General features: G+C 35.5%; 3 protein-coding genes across 3 annotated transcripts; all 3 read left to right on the top strand.

Moving 5' to 3' along the window:
- Nucleotides 1-1,093: 1,093 nt before the first annotated feature.
- On the top strand, nt 1,094-1,444 carry LOC140183267 (uncharacterized). Its single transcript, XM_072231299.1, has one exon. The coding sequence runs from the start codon at nt 1,094-1,096 to the stop codon at nt 1,442-1,444; it is 351 nt and encodes a 116-aa protein (XP_072087400.1).
- Nucleotides 1,445-12,379: 10,935 nt separating this feature from the next.
- LOC112782907 (ubiquitin carboxyl-terminal hydrolase 8) lies at nt 12,380-18,607 on the top strand. Its single transcript, XM_025825578.3, has 13 exons — nt 12,380-12,669; nt 12,779-12,982; nt 13,431-13,572; nt 13,736-13,795; nt 13,882-13,971; nt 14,231-14,578; nt 14,680-14,820; nt 14,997-15,167; nt 15,466-15,723; nt 15,886-16,037; nt 16,618-17,172; nt 17,357-17,630; nt 18,020-18,607. The coding sequence occupies exons 1-13, from the start codon at nt 12,380-12,382 to the stop codon at nt 18,125-18,127; spliced, it is 2,793 nt and encodes a 930-aa protein (XP_025681363.1). The 3' UTR covers nt 18,128-18,607.
- Nucleotides 18,608-19,800: 1,193 nt separating this feature from the next.
- On the top strand, nt 19,801-20,456 carry LOC112782908 (dihydroneopterin aldolase 1). Its single transcript, XM_025825579.3, has 2 exons — nt 19,801-20,047; nt 20,151-20,456. The coding sequence occupies exons 1-2, from the start codon at nt 19,851-19,853 to the stop codon at nt 20,350-20,352; spliced, it is 399 nt and encodes a 132-aa protein (XP_025681364.1). The 5' UTR covers nt 19,801-19,850; the 3' UTR covers nt 20,353-20,456.
- Nucleotides 20,457-22,273: the final 1,817 nt, after the last annotated feature.

Raw genomic sequence — 22,273 nt, 5'->3', positions numbered from 1 at the left:
GTAGCTAGGGCTGGAAGTGAGTCAAGTCAACTCATGAGCTAATTCGAATTCGACTCGTTAATAACTCGATAAGTTGAGCTCGTGAGCTGATGAGCCGAGCTTGAATTTGGATAAACTCAATTCATTAGCTCGTGAGTTGGTTCGATTACATACATACATACATACATACATACATACATACATACATACATACATACATACATACATACATACATACATACATACATACATATATATATATATATATATATATATATATATGATCTTTACAGGCCTCTTGAATATTCTATTTACTTCATTTTTTCTTTGATTTTTTTGTAGAATGCGACTTATATACACTTAGTTTATACTTTTAATATTATATATATACATATATAATAATAAGATATAATTTTTTATATATTAATATTTTTATTTAAAATTTTATAATTATTTTTTATATGATCTTGATGTAGGACAGAAATAAAAAATTCATAATTAATTAATGAGAGACAATCCAATCTAGAAATATTCTAATTGATATTAGCAATATTCTAGATTGATACTGTTAGTGATTTACTAGGATAGAATTGCTATTTATATATATATAGAAATATCTGTACAGTTGATTTTAGGAGATTGTTGCTGTAATTTAGGCATGGTAGCTGTTTTGTATAGCCTGCATATATATTTGGATATCTGTGATCAATAAAACCAGATTTGGCCATACAATTTTAGTATGGTATCAGAGCATTAGGTTCTGATAGACGTCAAAGTGCAGGCAAACCTCCGCTGCAGAAAATGGCAGATGTAAGTAAGGACGGGAAGAACCAGGGAGATGTCACCAAGAAGGGTGCTTCGCCTTATGATCTGAATGCAAATGACAATCCGGAGAATGTGATCACGCAAGTGCAATTGTGCAGCGAGAACTATGATGAGTGGGCACGAACTGTGAAAATCTCGTTGCGTGCTCGACGAAAAATGGGTGTTCCTCGATGGAACCCACAAAAAGCCAAAAGAGGGTGCAGCAGATATGGAAGATTGGTGGACTGTTCAATCCATGCTTGTTTCTTGAATATTGAACACTGTTGAACCAAGCCTGCGTTCCACCATTATGTATGCGGAAAACGCAAAGGATCTTTGGGACGACATCGAAGAGCGGTTCTCTATGGTGAACGGACCGCGAAGTCAGCAGCTGAAAGCCGAGTTAGCTGAGTGCAAACAGCATGGGATAGCCATGGGCTCGTATTATGGAAAGTTGAAAACCATCTGGGATGAGTTGGCCAACTACGAGAAGATTCCAAATTGCACCTGTGGAGGATGTAAGTGCAACATTGGAGTGCTGCTGGAGAAAAGAAAACAAGAAGAAAGAGTCCATCAATTCCTTATGGGCTTGGACGATGTGAGTTATGGGATAGTGCGCTCCAACATTTTGGCCACGGACCCCTTTCCTTCCCTCAATTGAGTGTACGCGACTTTGGTACAAGAAGAAAGAGTGAAAATGATCACCAAAATAGAGGAAGGCAGAAGTGCAACGATGGGATTGTTGGTGCAAACAGGATACAGGAATAAAGGAAGAGCAGAGATCAAACAAGTGTGCCCACATTGTGGAAGATCTGGACATGAAATTAAGGAGTGCTTCCAACTAGTTAGTTACCCAGAATGGTGGGGTGAACGTGGGAAAGGTGGGGTTGTGCGAGCAAATACTACACATGTCGCAACTGAAACAGAAAAAGAAGACAGCTCTAGGGCAGTGACGGGACTCATCAATGAGCAGTGGAAATTGTTGGTTGAAATGCTTAACGTCAAGGGAAATGAAGCAGAAAAGATGACAGGTAATAAGAGTTATTTCATGGATTATAGATAGTGGAGAAACTAACCACATGACAGGAAACTCAAAGAATTTAAGGGAACAAAGGGCAGTAAAAGCTTGTGCGGTAGGGCTGCCGAATGGGAAAGAAGTTATGGCAAATAAAGAGGGAACTGTGACCCTTGACGGAGGCCTCAAACTGAAGAATGTGTTGTGTGTACCGGAGTTGAAATGCAATTTGATCTCGGTGTCGCAAATGACTGATGATGTGAATTGTTTAGTGTTGTTCACTAAAATGTTTTGTATGATGAAGGACCTCACTTCGAGGATGCTGATTGAAGCGGGTGAGCGAAAAGATGGGCTTTATTTCTTTCATGGGATTCAAAGAGCAGCAGCGTGTCAGATTAGTGTGGGGAATCAAGTTGAATTGTGGCATAAGCGTATGGGGCATCCTTCCTATAGAGTCGTTCAAATGCTGCCTGCCATAAGTAGTGATTGTAACCTTGAAAGTTTAAGTAAGGACTGTGAAGTGTGTGAAATGTCAAAACAAACACAAAACAAATTTCCTTTAAGTGATTATCGTGCAACAACTATTTTTTATTTAATACATTGTGATTTGTGGGGGCCTTATAGAATACCCTCCTCTTGTGGAGCTTCTTATTTTTTGACAATAGTGGATGACTATTCTAGAGCAGTGTGGATATACTTGTTGTGTGAAAAGAAAGAGGTCTCTAAGGTTCTAATTAATTTCTTTGCTCTCGTTGAACGACAGTACAACAAATGTGTGAAAGGGGTCAGAAGTGATAATGGAACAGAGTTTATGTGCTTAAGTCCATATTTCTTGCAATATGGAATTGTTTACCAAACATCTTGCGTTATCACACCACAACAAAATGGAAGAGTAGAGAGAAAACACAGACACATTCTTAATGTGGCTCGGGCATTGCGATTTCAAGGAGGACTACCCATTTGCTTTTGGGGTGAGTGTGTACTAACTGCTGGACACTTGATCAATTTAACACCTTCATCGATTCTTCAAGGAAAGACACCGTATGAAATGGTGCATGAAAAGCCACCAAGCTATGATCATTTGCGGGTTTTTGGATCTCTCTGTTATGCACACAACCAACTCACCAAAGGTGACGAATTTGATAGTAGAAGTCGTAAGTGTATTTTTGTTGGATATCCTCTTGAAAAAAAGGGATGGAGATTGTATGATTTAGAAAGAAATGTTTTCTTCATGTCTCGCGATGTAAAATTCATGGAAGATACATTCCCCTTTGCTTCCCTATGTAATTCAGAAACATCCAGTGGTCCTGTCCAGAGTATTGAGCCCAATGCATGTGATGACCCACTACTTGGGCCTAACTTGCACGATGACTCCACTTTTGAAGAGAGGGGGGGTTCCTCCTTGAACCAAGATGAACAAGACGCACGCAGTCCTGCTATAGCCGACGATGACCGCACTGTTGTTGCCTTGCCCTTGCGCGACACGACGCACAACCCTCCTTCCTCCTCTAATGGCAACGCATCCTCCTCCACGGTCAATCCAGAACCTTCTGAAGTTTTATTGGGCAGAGGGCATTGAGTGAGACAACCCTCTATATGTCTTCGCGAGTATATCACCAACACCGTCTGTGTTGCTAGCCCATCGATTTGCTACCCTCCCCAATCGTATCTCTCAGGTACGTCCTATCCACTCAGTAATTATGTATCGTGTGCACATTTTTCTGCTACCCACCGTGCTTTCCTTGTGGCATTGGGCGATGAACAGGAGCCCAGGCACTTTAATGAGGTAGTTCGCATGTTCGTTGGAGATGAGCCATGGCTGATGAAATGAAAGCTCTTCAAGAGAATGGCACCTGGGATATCACCACCCTGCCTCCTGGTAAGAAAGCCCTTGGGTGCAAGTGGATTTACCGTATTAAATATAACTCGGATGGGAGTGTTGAACGGTTCAAAGCATGTTTGGTCATCTTGAAAAATCATCAAGTTGAAGGGATGGACTTCAATGAGACTTTTGCACCAGTGGTGAAAATGGTTACTATTCGCACTGTACTCGCTGTCGCTGCTGCTAAAGATTGGGAACTTCACCAGATAGATGTCCACAATGCTTTTTTACATGGTGACCTTGAGGAGGAGGTTTACATGAAGTTACCGCCTAGATTTCTTGTACAAAACAACGATATAGTGTGCAAGCTCCATAAATCTCTCTACGGATTACGCCAAGCTCCCCGTTGTTGGTTTGCCAAAATCTCCACTACCCTTCTCCAATACGGTTTTCAGCAGTCCTCTGTAGATCATTCACTGTTTGTTCTTCAACAGGCTCAGGCTCAGGCTCAACTTGTGGTGCTCGTATATGTTGATGATCTCATCATAGCTGGTAATAATTCTTCAGTTATTCATCAGTTCAAAAAGTACCTTAATCATTGCTTTCACATGAAAGATCTGGAAAAGCTCAAATATTTTCTTGGAGTGGAAGTTGCTCGATCTCCTACGGGAATCTTCCTTAACCAACGGAAATATGCTTTAGATATTATTATGGAAACTGGGTTGCTTGGTTCACGACCGTCCTCCACTCCTCTAGAAGAAAATCATCGTCTTGCTTTGGCGGATGGGCCGCTGCTTCTTGATCCTGGTCGCTATCGCCGCTTAATTGGGCGCCTCATTTATTTGTGTTTCACTCACCTCGAGCTGTCTTACAATGTACATGTTTTGTCCCAGTTCATGCAGCAGCCCAAAGAAGAGCATTGGCAAGCAGCGCCTGCACGTGGTTCATTATCTCAAAGGACAACCCGGTCAAGGAATTCTCTTACGACGAGGTAGCAATCTTACCTTAACAGGCTTGTGCGACTCTGATTGGGCAAGCTGCCCCCTTACTCAACGGTCACTTACAGGATGGTTTATCCTCCTTAGCAACTCTCCAGTGTCCTGAAAAATGAAGAAACAACAAACAGTGTCACGGTCATTTGCCGAGGCAAAGTACCATTTCATGGCCAACATTACGTGTGAACTCAAATGGTTGAAGCAACTCCTTTCTGATTTTCAAATCTCACATGGTCAGCCCATTCGTCTCTTTTGTGATAGTCAAGTTGCACTCCATATTGCCAAGAATCCTGTCTTTCATAAACAAACCAAGCATATTGAAGTTGACTGCCACCTAGTTTGGGACGCCGTTGCTCAGAAGATCATCCTTCCCTCCTATGTTCCCACTCGCATTCAGTTGGCAGACATATTTACCAAAGTCCTTGGATTGAAACAGTTTACTTTCCTTCTTGACAAGTTGGGCATTCAAAACTTGCATGCTCCAACTTGAGGGGGGGTAATGAGAGACAATCCAATCTAAAAATATTCTAATTGATATTAGCAATATGTTAGATTGATACTGTTAGTGATTTACTAAGATAGAATTGTTATTTATATATATAGAAATATCTGTACTACTGATTTTAGGAGATTGTTACTGTAATTTAGGCATGGTAGCTATTTTGTATAGCCTGCATATATATATTTGGACTTCTGGGATCAATAAAACCAGATTTGGCCATACAATTTTAGCATTAATAGAAACACAATATATAAATTAATATTTTTCAATACATATAAGTTATAATTTATTGATATAGAATTATAGGTTACGTTTTTGTTATTTAAGCCAGCTCATGAGTTTTTAGTGAGCCAAACTTGAGTTTAAGAAATAGACTCGATTGTTAATGAGTTGAGACGTGAGTCAAATTCAATTTTCGTGAGTCAAATTTGAGTTTAATTTAACTCGACTTTCTTTCGGTCTTAATTGTAGCAAGTATTTGATCTTCTTTAATCGGTTGTCAAATGTTAAAAAAATATTTTAAAATTTTGAATTAACTATCTCACCCATAATATAAATTAAAAAAATGAAATTTAATGTAATTGACAATAATATTGCAAAAAATTTGCAAAATATTCTCATAGCGCAATTTAATGGCTGAGATTGTAACTACATGAAGAAAAATTTCTTCCAGAAATATGATATTAAAATGCGGTAGAATATATAGAATAAAGGCTGAAAAATTTTAACGTTGTATATGCTAAAAAATATCTTCATATATAGGGTGATTAATACATAAATGAAAATATGCAATTTGTAAGTAGAGTTAGAAATGAGTCAAGTGTTAACCAAGTTGGGTTGGTCTAGTGGTTAGCTCACTAGTCCGCTTAAGTAAGTGTCGGGGGTTCGAATCCCGCCTTGTGCATGCAGCAACCCATTGGCCAGCGGCAAACCCTTAAATGGAGCTCAGTACCGCGACGGATTAGTCTTTGACCTGTCGGGTTGGGGGATACCGTGGGAAACCAAAAAAAAAAGAAATGAGTCAAGTGTCAGTGAATTGAGCTTATAAATTTGTGAGCCAAATTGAGAGAAAAAGAAATTATAATTATGAAAATATAAGATTTTATATACGTATACAATTTTATACGCATATATAATTATGAAGAATATTAGAGGGAAGTAATTTTGGTATTTTGTAACCATTAATTGGTCATCAATAATGTTTTTAATGGTGTGAGATTACATCTAATAGTGGGAGATCGCTTACTTTTATTTTGATGGTTAAGTGGTGGCCAGAAAGCAGAAAATACAAAAGTTGCTGTCCCCCTAGACTTTTCCTATAATTATAATAGAGAATATAAATTATAAGGTGAATGTTATCCTACCCTCTTTAAAGTAACATGTAAGTTACCATCTCTGATGTGTCACATTTTAATTGGATGTTTATTTTAACCTGAGTTACCTTCTCCACTCTTTCGTCGTCGTTGCGTCTCTCAAGCATCACCGTCTTATTGGTGTTTCGTTTTCTCTTCCCAAATCATTTTTTTTTTTTGAAACAAAATAAGCTCAACACAGAATAGTGGAGCAATGGACTCTAATAACAAGTGCTACATAGAAATATACAACTCCTGTCAACTACCGAAATGATCACTATCAGTCCATTCTTCATAGCTCAGAAATGTCCGCTTTATTACTATGTCAACACCTGCTTCTTTATTATTGAAGATCCTCGCATTACGTTCCACCCAGACATTCCAGATCACTGTGAAAAACCCAATAAGCCACCTTTTCTGCTCCTGTTTTTGCTTATGCCTACCAGTCCAACTCTCAAACAGTTCCCTAATGGTACCAGGAATAGCCCAATCCTCCCCAAATCTCCTCAGCCAACTGCACCACACCTGCCATGTAATGTCACATAGAAGAAACAAATGTTTGACCGATTCTACCTCCTTCTTACAAAGAACACAGATATTATCATTGGGCATAATAACGCCTAGCCTACTTAATCTCTCTTTGGTATTCACTCGACCAACAAGCACGAACCATCCAAAAAGCTCAATTCTCGAAGGCACCACTCCTCGCCAGACTGAACTTGTAAAGCTGTAGCTCGTTATCTCATCTGACAGAATCTCTTCCCAAATCATTCTTTTAGAAAAGGTACTCCAACTATCTCTAATTGTGTTTACTCATCTCTACTCCTTCGTCGTCCTCATTACGCCTCCAAAACATCACCGTCTCATTGGGTGTTTTATTTTCTCTTTTCAAATCATTCTTCTAGAAAAGGTACTCCAACTTTCTCTAATTGCGTTTACTCCTCCCATTGTACTCCTTCATCGTTGTTATTACGCCTCCCAAGCATCACCGTCTCATTGGGTGTCTTGTTTTCTCTTCCCTAATCATTCTTCCAGAAAAGGTACTCCAACTCTCTCTAATTGCATTTACTCTTCTCCACTCCTTTGTCGTCATCGTTGTGCCTCTTAAGTATCACCGTTTTATTGGGTGTTCCATTTTCTTCTTCTGTCAGGCCGTCTTCCAAGATATTATTAACTCTCATGACATTAAAATAAACACCCAATTAAAATATGACACATTAAAAAGGGTAACTTATATGTTATTTTAGAGAGAATAGAGTAGCATTCATCAAATTATAATTGATAAAGATATAAGATTTTATTTATATAAAATTATAAATTATATTCTTGTAAATTGAGTTAATTTATAAGTTTTTGGTAAATTGAGTTTGAGTTTGAGTTGTATAAATAGATTCGATTGTAAATAATAAGTTGAGTCATAAACTGAGTTCAATTTTTGAGTCGAATTTGAATTTGACATGATTCAGCTTAGCTCACCTCTAACATTATTTGTGGGTAAGAAGCTCTTTTTGATTGAAATTTTATTCTGGTAGCATAAAAATACAATTCAACAGTAATACAGTTAATAATTTTTTGTTTTCAGTATTTTTTTTTTTGCTTCTAACAAATTTTGACTATTTATTTTTGTTCCATTTAAAATATAAAAAGTGTAAAATGAAAGGTAAAACTAGAAAAAGGGAGAGAAATGGACCCAAAGAAAGCAACACCAATTGATAAATGATAATGATATCCACAAATGACAAATATTTCACCATCTCGCAATTGCTTAACAACCAATAATACCTCCCATTTCCAACACCCAAATAATTAACAAAAGCCATGGATTTTTCCCTCTAAATTGTTCACACAGAATATTAAGATAATCTGAGTCAACAGAGCATACACACATCATAAACCTAGCTATATCAATAACACATGACCGAACCAATCAACAATATTTCTTAAAAAACAAAAAGTATGTATTACAATTTTTTATTTTTTTAATATGACCCCATTCCGAAGTCATTTTTGTATGTCATTTTCCCCAATATGTTTCTGCCACCTAAGGAACCAAAGATTTTGTTATCCCTTGCCGCCACACCCCCTCCACCTCCCACGACGGCTCGTTTACTTTTACTATATATGAAATATTTATTTAAATATGTTTTCGATTTTTATATTATAGTAGTAAAAATAGAAGTTTCCATAAGGCATGAATATGAATACGCCAGAAATTAAATTAAATAGTGTAAGACAAGGGTGAAGGTGCAAATGGAATATAATGAGTGAGAGATATTCGAATCATTCAAATGCATGCCGACAGGAACATATTCTTTGCTCGCAAGAAACCAACACATTGCATGTGCTGCAATTACTTGTTACCTCTTCTATGTATATATATACAATTTATTCCTCTACAAGTGAACCTACGTACAAGTTACAAACCAGCATCTATTGCATATTGCTGCATGTATATATAGTGGAAAATGAACAAAGAGGGCAAAATTATGCTAAACTTTTTATTCACTTCTTTTGTTTTTTTAAATTAAAGTTTATTAAAAGTTTTTAGATGTCGCTTGAATCACCAATCTTGGCGAGGTTAACAACTCCACGGTTGGCTAAGCCAATGATGCACCTCTTACTCTCAAGAGCTAAAAAAATAAGCACACAGCTTATTTCATATTCGAATCAATTTCAACTCTATTTCATAAATAAAAGGTGCATGAGTTATTTATACTAGTAGGAGAATGAAAAGCCTTCATAATTTGAACGATGCGGGACTAATACATAACACAAAGTTTACTATCCTAAACAATATGAGACTTGTATTCTCTTGTTACAATTAACTAATATAATTAATATACTAATTCTATTTGTTTTCGCATCAATTAATCATCAAAATAGCTTTCAATATAAAATACATATTAAAATATAAAATATATACTAAAAATAAATTAAATTATATATGTATTTATACACAAATATATGGTGATTGATTTTAGTAATTTATTTTAATATACAAATATTGTTTTTGTTTATCAACTGTTATAAGGATGGATATTAATGACACATGTTAAGATGATCAATTTTTTTATAAAAATATATAAAATTTAAAATTTTAATATATTTATTATGTATTAATTTAAAATTAAAAAAATTTTAAAACTTTTATACAAATAATCTTAACATATATCCTTGGCTTGTCGTAGGAGTTTTTAATCAACGAGAAAAATAAATAATATAGCATGACTTATAACTACTATGAGAAAGAGCTTCAAAATCAAATGCATGGTGTCACAGATAAAAAAAAAGCTGTCCTATATTAAGATTGGGAACAGGAGGAGACGTTAGATTGAAGTAAATTTGAATGTGGTGGGAAAACATCGAAAACAAACATATGTATGAAGTAACAAAGAGGCAAATTAAAAGTGAAACAACCGAGAAGCAAAGAAAGGGACAAGGTTTTGAAGGGTAGTCAGAAAAAAAAAGGAAGTTAAGATATCCTGCCAAAACCTTGTCTATCTTTACTTAATTTTCTACTATCAAATTAAAGTAGTAGTTCATGATATTAACCACGAACTCGAATAGAAAAATTATTATATATATATATATATATGTGTGTGTGTATCAAATTAAAGTAGTAGTTCATGATATTAACCACGAACTCGAATAGAAAAATTATATATATATATATATATATATATATATATATATATGTGTGTGTGTGTGTGCGCGCGCGCGCAGTCGACTTCACGTGAAGTTGATACTTGAGAGCCGTTAGATGAAAATTTAGTTAAATTAGTCAAACCATTTAACGGCTCTCAACTATCAACTTTGCGTGAAATCGACTGTACTTGAGTTTCTCCAGTTTTATCGCAGATATATGAGAACTAACTCATCTAAAAGGATAAAAGATTCAGATTATTTTGATTATTAAATTTGTTTAAAGACTATAGTATCCAACTAGTAGAAGTTTTTTAGAAAATAATTTAGGGTATTATTTATTTATTTATTTATTTCAGCTTTGGGCTCATAACTTTTTTTTTTGGGTTTAGGTTTTGTGGGCATCTCTATGCCCCACGTTTTTTTTGGGTAGGAACTAAGAACAGGTTGGGATGTATACAATTTTCTGTATGACCCTAGAGTAGTTTTGGGCTGCGACCCTCACCCGTATAAGTCGTTTATTGGACTATTTCATTGTTAAATAGGGCTGTCAAGCGTTTACCGTCCAAAAACATATTAAGCATTTTTTTTTAATTTTCTTAATTCAGATTTCAGATAATAATCTTTTTAATTTATTTTCTAATGCTAAGACTAATATTTTAATAAAAAATAAATTGGTTAGTAACTTAGTATTAATTCAAATAAAAAATAAATATAAAAAATATTAGCGTTACGAAAATTTTTACAGAACAACAACATTGAATATGCTTGTAAATTTTTCCCTTTTTCTTAACATATAAGTGCAAACTTTGTTTTCTGAATGAAATTATAGGTAGATACAAAATCCAATAAAAAAAAAAATACCGAACGAAATTTAGAATAGGATAAAAATTAAAGAAAGGGACTTCTCTATTTTAATTTAATTTTTTAATACAATAGTTAAGAGAATTATTCTTTTTTTCTCCTACACACATTTAAGTTTCTCAAAAAAAATTAAAAAAAAATTTCATTCATCAAAATTTAAATAAAAAAGAATAACAAAGAATCTTTAAATAAGTTTCTAACAAATTAACCAAAAAATAAGTCAAATCTTTTTAGATATCTAATTTGATTTTAAATTTCTAAAGATAATTTAATTAATTTATATTAAATGAAATTAGATTTGATTTAAATTTAAACTTTTAAAAATATTACTAAATAAATCAAAACAAAATTAAATTTTTTAATAAATTTTAACAACAAAAAAATTATATATAAAATAAAAAATCCTTCTAAATACGTATAAATTAGACATAAGTGGGATTCGGTGGTCAGTCACCATTCACCAATGATCAAAAGCCGAAACAAGCAGTCACAAAAAAAAAAAAAAAGAAAGCCGAAACAAGCATTGAGAATGTTCACCAATCACTAATAAGATGTTCACCAATAAAAAATAAAAAAATATTATAATTTAAATTAGCAGAAAAAAGAAATAGAGAAGAGAAAGGTGTGAATCCAAAATAGTGGTCCACACCAGTCCAGCAGTGAAGAAAAAGAATCCCTTGATCTGATTTTGCCACTTTCCCAGTGGCACCTGGAACCATCCAGATTCACCAGTACACAGTACTATGCGCACGCGCTCCCACTTTACCACAACTCCCCATGGTCACGCCTTTCAGTTTTTTTCACTTCACATAACAATGCAAAAAAAACAAAAATACAAAATAATTAATTCCTATTTTTTTTTATTTTTTTATTTTTTTACCAAAGATAGGAGACTCAAACCCACAACCTCTTAATTGAGTATTTGGAGACTATGTCATTTGAGCTATTTATTCTTTTTTAATTAACTCTAAAAGAAATAATAGTAATACATACGTACATAAGGAGAGATGATTATTACTTAGACGATGAAGATATTTTTATATAAAAATTAAAAATTATTAAATAAACTAATATATTTAATTAAATCATGTTGGAATGTATCAAATATCAACAGTTGTTATTTTTACACGAAAATATAATAATCATAATGGGAAATAACGTTTTTTTAAACAACTTAAATAATAAATTAAAAAAAATTAATTTAAATTAATTAGATATAATTTTTATTTTGAATGGCTAATAATCCTGAAATATAGCGTGTTGTTCATGTTGTTGGTATTTCCCATTCTTTATCTATCGAGGTTATAAATAAAAATAAAATTGGAATTTAGCGGAGTAGTCAGCGGTGTGTAGTTTCAAAAACGTGATGAGTTTGACTGATGAGGGAAGGAGTTACTCTGTGATATGACCCGTTTCTCCGAGAAGCTCCGTTTGAGTTGGCTGCTCCAGAAACCGACCCGCTTTCTCGCTCTACTTTCTCTCTCCACCTTCAGACTCTGCAAGTCCATCGCACGCTATCTCCTCTCCCAAACCCTACCCCATCTCTCCATGGACAACCTCTTCGCCGACCACTCCGACTACTTCTCCGATGACTTCGATTCCAACTCCTACCGCTCCCGCCCCAACCGCCGCTACCTCCACCCTCACGACGCCCGCGATTTCCCCGACGAGAGGGTTTACTTGCTCCCCTACAGGTCTCACTTATTTCCATCTTCTACTTCGTTTTTTTCCTGTTTCTCTAAGCGATTGGAATCTAGGACTGCTTGCATTTTCATGGAGTTTGATTTTTTGTGCTGCGTGAAGGTGGTGGATTGAGGCGGAAGGTGACGGAGATCGTGTGGAGGGTGTTCTGTACACAGTGACGTCGAATTCTGACTCCGACTCTGAGATTTTGCTCCATTTGAGGAAGGAAGAGGACCCTGAGAAGATTAGCAGTTTGGAAGTAGGGTTTTCAGGTCGTCAGTATGCGTTGGTTCCTGAAGGGATTTGGTTGCGTGCTCTCAAACGGTGAGTGGTGGTTTGCACTTTGTTTTATTTCTCTTTCCCCTTTCAGGACGCGGCGGTTTTGGCTATAGTTTAGGGGTTTAAGTTGTGTTGAATTAGAGTAGTTGTCCTCCTTATGCCTTTCAACTGTTATTCGCTGTTTTGGCAAGAAGTTGAGGTAGTGCATGAGAGTTAATGGAGTAGCTAAGCCCACTTGTTGTGCGTGCCCTTCTTTAATGCCATTTGGTTCAATGCACGATCCAATGAAGAGCTAACTTGTAAATTCAATCCTTGACTTAAGCTGCACAGGTTGTTTTCCACTTGTTGTGCTCTCTCGCTACTAGTAACTTGTTATTACTAAACCTGTTATCACTATTACTGGGTAGAAGGTTGTGTGCTGGATTTGTTTTCATTTACGGTTAAAGCTTCTGCAGGCAGAGGTTGAAATTGATTCATTTTACTCTTCTTGTAGGTATAATGATTTTAATAACGCTATGAAAGATTTTGGGAGCCTCTTCTTTGCGGAGGACTGTTTGCATGACTTATTCCCCTTGCAAATTAGAATATATGTTTCATGGGAAACAAATTCACTGGTAGCAAAGATATGCCAAAAGGTGCTATTAATGATTTGCTTGTTTTCTTTTCTGAATGTTATTTGGCCAATGTTAAGACTTAAGAGTGTTGCTTGGAATAAGTTTGCCTTGTGCTTTTTTCCCCTTAATCTCAAAGTGGCGTTTTGCATAATCTGTGGGTGATAATATATTGACATGATTTCAGGAAAATGTGGCCAAATTCTACAAGAAAGCCTGTGACATATTCGACTCTGAGCATAGTCCAGTGAGTTATCTAACTATTAATTGATTTTGTGCATGGGCTTCAATGTTACCTTGGTTATGTATAATTTGCTGGTGTTCATTGTGCAGATGCATATTTGGGACTTTTCAGGGCAAACAACCCAGTTATTCATCAATGACAAAGTGACAAATGATTCTCTTTCTCAACTTGGAAAGGAGGTAGATGTTGATTTGTCTTTATCCTTTTTATGTTCCTTCTATGCAGTTTTGTTGCTGATGAAATTTTAAGTTGGTGGTCCAAGAAGCTGGTAAGAAACCTGTTGTTAGTAGATAGTTAGATATTCAAGTGAATGTGTGTTCCTGATTGTTCTGAATATTATACATATGGTTCAAGATCTATTCATAGTTTTTATGTTTGAAATACAAATGCAATTATTCGGTCTGCTTATAGTGCTATTGTTTGTCCATGTTTATGCAGGTTCTATTGGAGTTGCACGTTCACGGGCTTCCGGAGTTAATGCATGGTAATGGAAGTAATGATATGATTGTGGATAGGTCTGATATGGAATGTTCTTCCCACAGTGGCTGTGTTATTATGAATGGAAGCACTGATTGTGTGATCCCCAATGTAATATCAACAAACTCTATACAAAGCAGTAGCTATCAAGCAGTTCAAACTTTGGGTTTGACAGGATTGCAGAATCTTGGGAATACTTGTTTTATGAATAGTGCTATTCAGTGCTTGGCTCATACGTCAAAGCTTGTTGATTTTTTTCTTGGAGATTATCGTAAAGAGATCAATTATGAAAATCCCCTGGGAATGAATGTATACTATTTTTTCCTATTTTATGTTTACTTCGTGAATTCTAGTCATGTTATTTTGTTGCATTACTAATGTTTTTTCCTTTTACTTTGAGGTTGTTTTAGGGAGAACTTGCTTTAGCTTTTGGAGATTTACTTAGAATGCTATGGGTTCCCGGAGCAAGGCCTGTGGTACCAGAAATGTTCAAGACAAAACTGGCTAATTTTGCCCCTCAGTTTAGTGGTTATAGCCAGCACGATTCTCAAGTTAGTGTTATTGTTGTTTTCGTTTTCTTTTTCTTTTGTAGTTTTTTAATTTAAATGTAAATACAAATTAAAACAGTTGTAGTTTCCCTACGGCCTTGGCATCTGACCACTGACGATTTGTAGTAGTGACTTGGATTGAAATTATTTCATGGCTTAGATAAGCTTTTCATATGTAGGAACTTCTTGCTTTTTTGTTGGATGGACTACATGAAGACCTTAATCGTGTAAAACGCAAGCCATATCATGAAGTCAAGGATGCAGATGGCCGTCCAGATGAAGAAGTGGCTGAAGAGTACTGGCGAAATCACCTTGCTCGCAACGATTCCATTGTTGTTGATTTATGCCAAGTAAGTCTTATAAATTCCTTTTGTATGCAATATTTACAAGTATTGAGGGAAATAATCAAATGCCTTCCATTATTTACCCTAAGCAGAAATTTTAAGTTGTATGTCTGATTACTATTACTATTAGAGAACAAAAGCGTATTAGGTGTTATTATAGCTATTTTGGACTGGTTATTGCAATTAGGGCTCACATTTTGTTGACTAGTTGGTGACACTGACAACCTCTTCGCGAAGTGTTCTCCATATTTCTCTGACTAAACAATTTCCGCATAAATTGAATTTTATCGTTCCTTGATCTTAGGGTCAGTTTCGATCGACATTGGTATGCCCTGTTTGCAAGAAGGTCTCTATCACATTTGACCCATTTATGTATTTATCTCTTCCATTACCTTCTACAACAACACGGACTATGACTCTGACTGTGATAAGCACTGATGGGATAACACTGCCTTCTACATTAACAGTAACACTGCCAGAAAGTGGAACAATCAAGAATCTTATTGGAGCTTTGAGTGCTTCTTGTTCTCTAAGAGATGATGAAACCCTCTTAGTGGCTGAGGTATCATGCTAAAGTTTTGCACTTAGGAGAATTTGTTGCATGAGATGCTTAAGTAAATGCAATTATGTTGGATGTTTTAGCATTGACTTATTATCCTAATACAGAATTTTACATGTCAATAATCTCATTCAAGATCCCCGCCTTTTTTTGGGTGTAATACAGATATACAAGAATCAAATTTTTCGTGTATTTGAGGATCTGTCTGATTCGTTATCTGAAATTAGAGATCAAGACAAACTTGTTGCTTATCGATTACAAAAATATGAAGAAGATGCTCCCTTGGTTGTTTTCTCACATGAGCGTTTGCTGGAAAAGTAAGCCTTTCTTTTTCTTTAATTCCTTTCCTTTTTCAAACTGGATTAATTTTTTTTTTTTTGTTCCTATAACATGCTTCTTTGTGCATTGTTCACAAATATGTGTATCTCTGATTGAGGAGCTGTACTCCTAAATTGGAGATATTGCTTTAATAGAATTATTTTGGTAGATGGTGTGACCTCAACTGTTGGGAGTACATATGGCCATATTGGAAGAGAATCTAAGAATTTTCCATTTGGTCCCATCTCAAGATTTATTTCTGAAAAGAACTCTAGTTTACTATTCGCTTGGGATGTCATAATTTTACAAGTTAACATGTGGTCGTTGTCAGATACTCAACCTCTGTGTTCAATACCAGTTGAGTGTACATGCCCTGTATAAATAGGCACAGATGAATGCTTTAGCCTTCTGTTGTCATTTCTGAACTTCATTTGTAAGCAAATTTTGGTGTTAAACTTCAGGTGTGCACAATATGTTGGTCATTTTCCTGAAATATTCTTGTTGTTTATTACTTTACTGGATGATCTTTGTAATAATTATTTACTCTATATATTAATTTTATTGTATTGGGTACTGCAGTTCTGGGAAGGACACGTTTGAAAATCAGCTGTTTGGTATTCCACTTGTTACAAGGTTGTCCAGTATTTCTTGTGGAAATGATGTTCGTAGGGAGTTTCTGAAGTTAATCAATCCTTTTCTTAAGGTCCCTGAAGATGGATTAGATGAGTTTGATACTGCTGAAGATGTCAATAAAAAACTTGGTGAAGATGATGAATTGGGCGACACTACTAGCTCCCCAGCAATAGGAAGTGATGCAGACTCCACCAGTGGAGCAGAGGGCAACACCCAGTTGTGGGCTGACTTTGAATTCTGCTTACCTGGTGGCCTAGGAGTAGAGAATTTAAGGACAAAATTGAATGAACCATTACCAATTACAACGTTATCCATGAAGCTGCAGGTGGTTGTTTTATGGCCAGATAGGATGCTTAAAAATTATGTTCCTTACCTGAGCCAAACATTGCCTGAGGTTTTCAAGCCCCAGTTGTTCACCAAGAGAACACAAGAATCAATTTCTATATACAAGTGCCTTGAAGCATTTTTGAAAGAGGAACCTTTAGGACCAGAAGACATGTGGTTAGTACTTAGTAGATATATAGAATTCAATCATGTCTGTTATTGTATTCTGCAACTTCAATCTTCATGAAACGTTATATCCTTAATCCGAGTTATCATCATATTTTATATGTAAACCAAGATTAGTATTCCCATTCCTATTGATATCGTTTGATGTTTGATATTCTATTTGTTGTACTTACAGGTACTGCCCTACCTGCAAAAAGCCTCAACAAGCAAGTAAAAAACTAGATCTTTGGAGATTGCCTGAAATCCTCGTTATTCATTTGAAGAGGTTCTCATACAGCAGATACTCCAAGAACAAGCTGGAAACATTTGTGGACTTTCCAATTAATGATCTGGATGTCTCAACATATGTTGCCCACCGAAATAGTCAGGCTTCGAACCACTATATGTTGTATGCAATTAGTTGTCACTATGGAGGATTAGGAGGAGGTCACTATACAGCATTTGTCCGTGTAAGTACCACTCATCTGTAGATTACTCTTAATCCATTATAACATTAGAATTAATTATTTTTCCCTGATTTTGTATTTTTCATTGGCTTTTTAATTCCTTTGTTTAAGGAAATATTTCATTGACATATTATTAAGAATATTAATTGCTATGGCAGAGTAGCAAACAATGTGGGCTGTGAAGACACTTGACTATTGCCCCCATAATTTATTATTATCACCCACTACTTTATCTTGATTGTTGTGATATTTTGACAATGCTCTTTGCTTTCAGTTTGGCTTTTTATATAACTTATTCTTTTTCAAAAAAGCGCACATTGAAGAAACTATTTTGTCATTTGCATATATCCCTTTTAACTACTTACATGCTACATGTGGTTATTCCGTTGCAGTATAGCCATGATAAATGGTATGAGTTTGATGATAGCAGGGTTGCCCCTGCCAGTGAAGACACGATAAAGACTTCTGCTGCTTATCTGCTTTTCTACAGAAAAATTTAGATCAATACTTTAGATGCAATTGATTGTGTAATTAGTCAGAGCAACAGCGAATGAGGAAAGCTTGAGGCATTTTGGACAAGTTGCCGGAACAGTTGTCTGACTTGTTGAGATTTGCAGCCATCTTAAGCGGTAACCCTTGCGCTTTACCAAAGACTAGTTGAGTGAACAAAAAGCATAAGATAGAATTATGTTGTAGTTGTACAGCTTTTTGAAGCCAAGGGAAAAGAGGGTAGTAACCCAGAGGATAGATTATTACACCTGTTCTTCTGCTACATGTATATATGCATCTTCAAAATATTAACCAATTCTTTTAGCTGATTTAAGTTATATTCTAGTCGTGATAATAGTTTGATAACTGCACATTTCTTTTTCTCTTGATTCGCCTCAATTGTATTTTTTTTTTCTTGGATTCAAAACCTCATTCTTTAATGTTTTATGATTTGAACTTGAACTAATTATACACAACAAAAGTTGTACTTCTGACTGACTCGTTGAATATGTCCGTTAATTTCTTTTTTCTAGGATTATTTTTGTTTCAGAATTATTCATAATAGGGTTGTTAGGAAGGCCGAACGGCATGCTCTTTGTGTTGGTTCTAAAGACATGAAGGAGAATTTCTGAACTCGGTGGATGTTGGTCTCCAAGAGTTTGTTTACCGAATATCTCTAATTATGTAGAACTGTAGAAGAATAATGTATAATCTTTGATCAAATAAACAAATAAATAAAAATAGTTTACACCGTGAAATTTTGATCATTTGAGTGGAGAAGCAAATTTATCACTGCTCGTTGAATAAATTTCTACTTCTAATACTCTATTTTTTTTATAAGCAATAAAAGATAATCACCATTATAGTACTCAGTGGGCAAGGGTAAAGCCCTGGGATGGTATCATTAGGCTGACTCGTGTCATTTTATTTTTTTAGTTGCCTATAGTATTTTCCTAAAAATTTATCTGTTGCGAATATGAGTTTTATTTAAAAATTTGTCATTGATCAATAAATTGTTGTATGCACAAGATGAGATTTAAATATCCAACGCTTGTTTAAGCGAATGAGTTTAACCAAGTTAGTTAATGTCATTTTATTTTCCTGAGCGCTTCAACTTGGATGTAGGGCTGTCAAAATGGGCCAAATCCATCGGGGCAGTCCGTTTACCCATTTAAATAGGCAGACTTTACCTTTAAAATTAAGTCCGTTTAATTTTGGGCTAAACGGATTGGCCTCGATTAACCTGAAAAAATGACGGGCTAAACGGGTGGCCCGTTTAAATTTTTTTTAATATTTTTTTCAAAAAAAGTAGTACCTTTAGGCGATATTTCTCTCGATCCGATCCGAAAATCCGACCAATCAACTAAAAAATATTGTTTGTTTAAGGTTTTTGATTTAAAAGTGATATTTGTTATCAAAATATTATTCAGAAAATTAAATAAAAGGATAAACGGGCTGACCTGTTTAACTTATCGGCCTGACCATAAACAGTTCAGGCTGAAAAATTATGGTTCACGAATAAAGCGGGTTTAAACGTCTAGCTCATTTAACCTACTGATTTAATGGGTCGAATCTAAATGGGCTGGGTTAGCCCGTTTCACGGCCCTAGTTGGATGGGCTTAGGCGTAGGTGTTTGATACAATCAGAGTCCTAGCCCTACTTTTTTTTCTTCCGATCTGACTGAAAGAAGGTACTGCATACTTGTTCGAAAGAAGCCCATTGTTTTCAGCAAAGATGGATGCCGATGCGTTGATAACCGGAGACAAACTCATACTGAGGGGATGCACATTTCATGGTTTTCACGGCGCATTAGCCGAAGAAAGGGTGCTGGGTCAGAAATTCTTGGTAAACATAGATGCTTGGATGGATCTTAGGGCATCAGGCATATCTGATCACTTGTCAGATACAGTTAGTTACGCCGAAATCTATGGGTCAGTTATTACCTCTTTGTCACTTGCCAATGAATTCAGCATTCTTCATTCTTAGCAACTTTAATCTAAGTAATCAATATATGAACGAATTTTGATGAGCCAGTATTGCTAAGGAAATTATTGAAGGGAAGGCTCACATTCTTCTGGAGTCAGTGGCCCAAAAGATTGCAATAACTACTCTGACACAATTCCCACAGATTTCTGCCATCCGCGTGAAGGTTGGAAAGCCTCAAGTTGCGGTTCGGGGTCCAGTTGATTACTTGGGCGTCCAGATTCTTCGACGAAGAAGCGATTTACTCAACTAGAAATTAATGTTTACATCTGTGTTAGGTTTTGTGTGTCTTTCAAGTCACATTTGCTGAGGAAATGCTTTAAGACTAAGATATCAAATGTCTTTTTTATCCCCAAATCTCAAGTCTAAAACTATAATGATACTGTGCTGAGCTAAAAATTCAAGTTAATTAATTCAAGTGCAATTAACTTTTTTATGAGAGCAGTTAGATAATTTAATTAATTTGACTAAATTATTCTCAATTTAATTGATATAAAGTTGACTCTACTTTTTTTTTTTTGAAATGAGAGTTCAACAAAATAAGTGAAGTAAGAACAACAACAAGTAAATAAAAAAGTTAAAAAAAATATAAAAAAATTCATCAACCATTTTTTGTGCTCTTCCTTTTTATAGTGTACTTCTAATTTTGTATTCATTAACCACTCCAATCTTACTAAAATTCTGTCATTTCAATTCTAATTAAAACTCTGTTAATTTTTCTCCTCTCCACCTGCACAGTTTCGTTGAAGTCTCCCTAAAGGCTGGTATAATTCTGCAATATAACTCAATTTTTCTTCCACAACAAATTTCTCTTCTTTTGTATGAACTCCGTACACCACAGAAAACATAATTGAAATTATTTTTAGTAAGACCCCTTCAACACAACCAAAACTCTCCTTTATGACAACGACTCATTTTAAACATTATTTCATCCAAAATTAACAGTAAACTACTTGAAGCACCCACCGACTCAACATATTCTCATCCCGCAGCACCACTCTTCCGAATTCTTATTACATCAAACTTCGTCATTATCCGCCACATAATCTCAAACAAGCCCAACGTATTCAACTTATATTTTTCTTGAGTTTTTTGACCATGCTCAATTTTCCATCACCCATTAACCCATAACATTCCAAGAACAAATTATTTTAATAAATTATTACAAACTTTTTTTTGGGCCTGCAGCGTCTTGCTTTCTCTTTCTATTTTGCCAATATTCTTTTCTGAGCAATTTCTTCATTCTGTGCTTGGAGAATAGCCATAATATCATCTTCTTCATAGTATAAAATTGCACCTGATTCCAACGCAAGATCCCAAGTTTTTCTATTTTCAAGTATCTGCTCCTCCAAAATATTATTTCTGTTTCCCTTACTTCCTTCATTCTTGTCCGAGCCACCATCATCAACCACCCTCTTCCCAACTACTTCTTCATTGTGTTCCGATAGCTCCCCCGTCTCTTTGTCAAAGTTGTTCCCTTTGTGCCGAAACCCATGCCACTATTATTCACAATGTCATCCCTATCACGCGTTCCTTCATCAATGTCTTCTGCATCATCATCATCAACATACACATCCAATCCACCAGTCCCTCCATTCAATATCACCGCCGGGAGAGTAGCGTTTTGGTTCTCTGCTACCAACTCTTCCTCGATCTCACGACCCAACATAGGTGGTGTCAGGGTTGTGCATTTTCCTTGCCACGTTGAACCTCTTTTGCCATGGTCAGTCTTTAGCTTTTCTCCTTCAACACCGATTCGGTCTCCCTCAATCTTCTCCACACCGGTTTTCAGCGCAAGTTTTGCAAATACAACTTTCTGCACACTTGTCATAGACCCTTCTCTAGCGTGTCCATCCCTATTGTAAATCAAATTTGACTCCGATTCTAGACCCAATCCAACATCACCAAAGCAGTTGATTGAGGAAGTCAAATCTAAAGATCCTTCTCTATCTTGTGATAAATGTTTTTTATTTATATATATAGATAAATTTTATAATATTTTTTATTATAGTATTTAAATTGTCTAACTTGCTTTTAAAAATAAAAAATAAAATATTTAAAATTTATTAAATATTATCTATTTATTTTTAGTATATTAAGTACAATATCAAAAGTGAAGGTTGTGGTAGGCTTAGAGAAGGGGGTTGAATCTATGCCTTCCTTTTCGTTGGTGT

Source organism: Arachis hypogaea, chromosome 20 (assembly GCF_003086295.3).
Source record: "Arachis hypogaea cultivar Tifrunner chromosome 20, arahy.Tifrunner.gnm2.J5K5, whole genome shotgun sequence".
Classification (NCBI taxonomy): Eukaryota; Viridiplantae; Streptophyta; class Magnoliopsida; order Fabales; family Fabaceae; genus Arachis; species Arachis hypogaea.
This window is presented reverse-complemented; position numbering and strand designations above follow the sequence as displayed.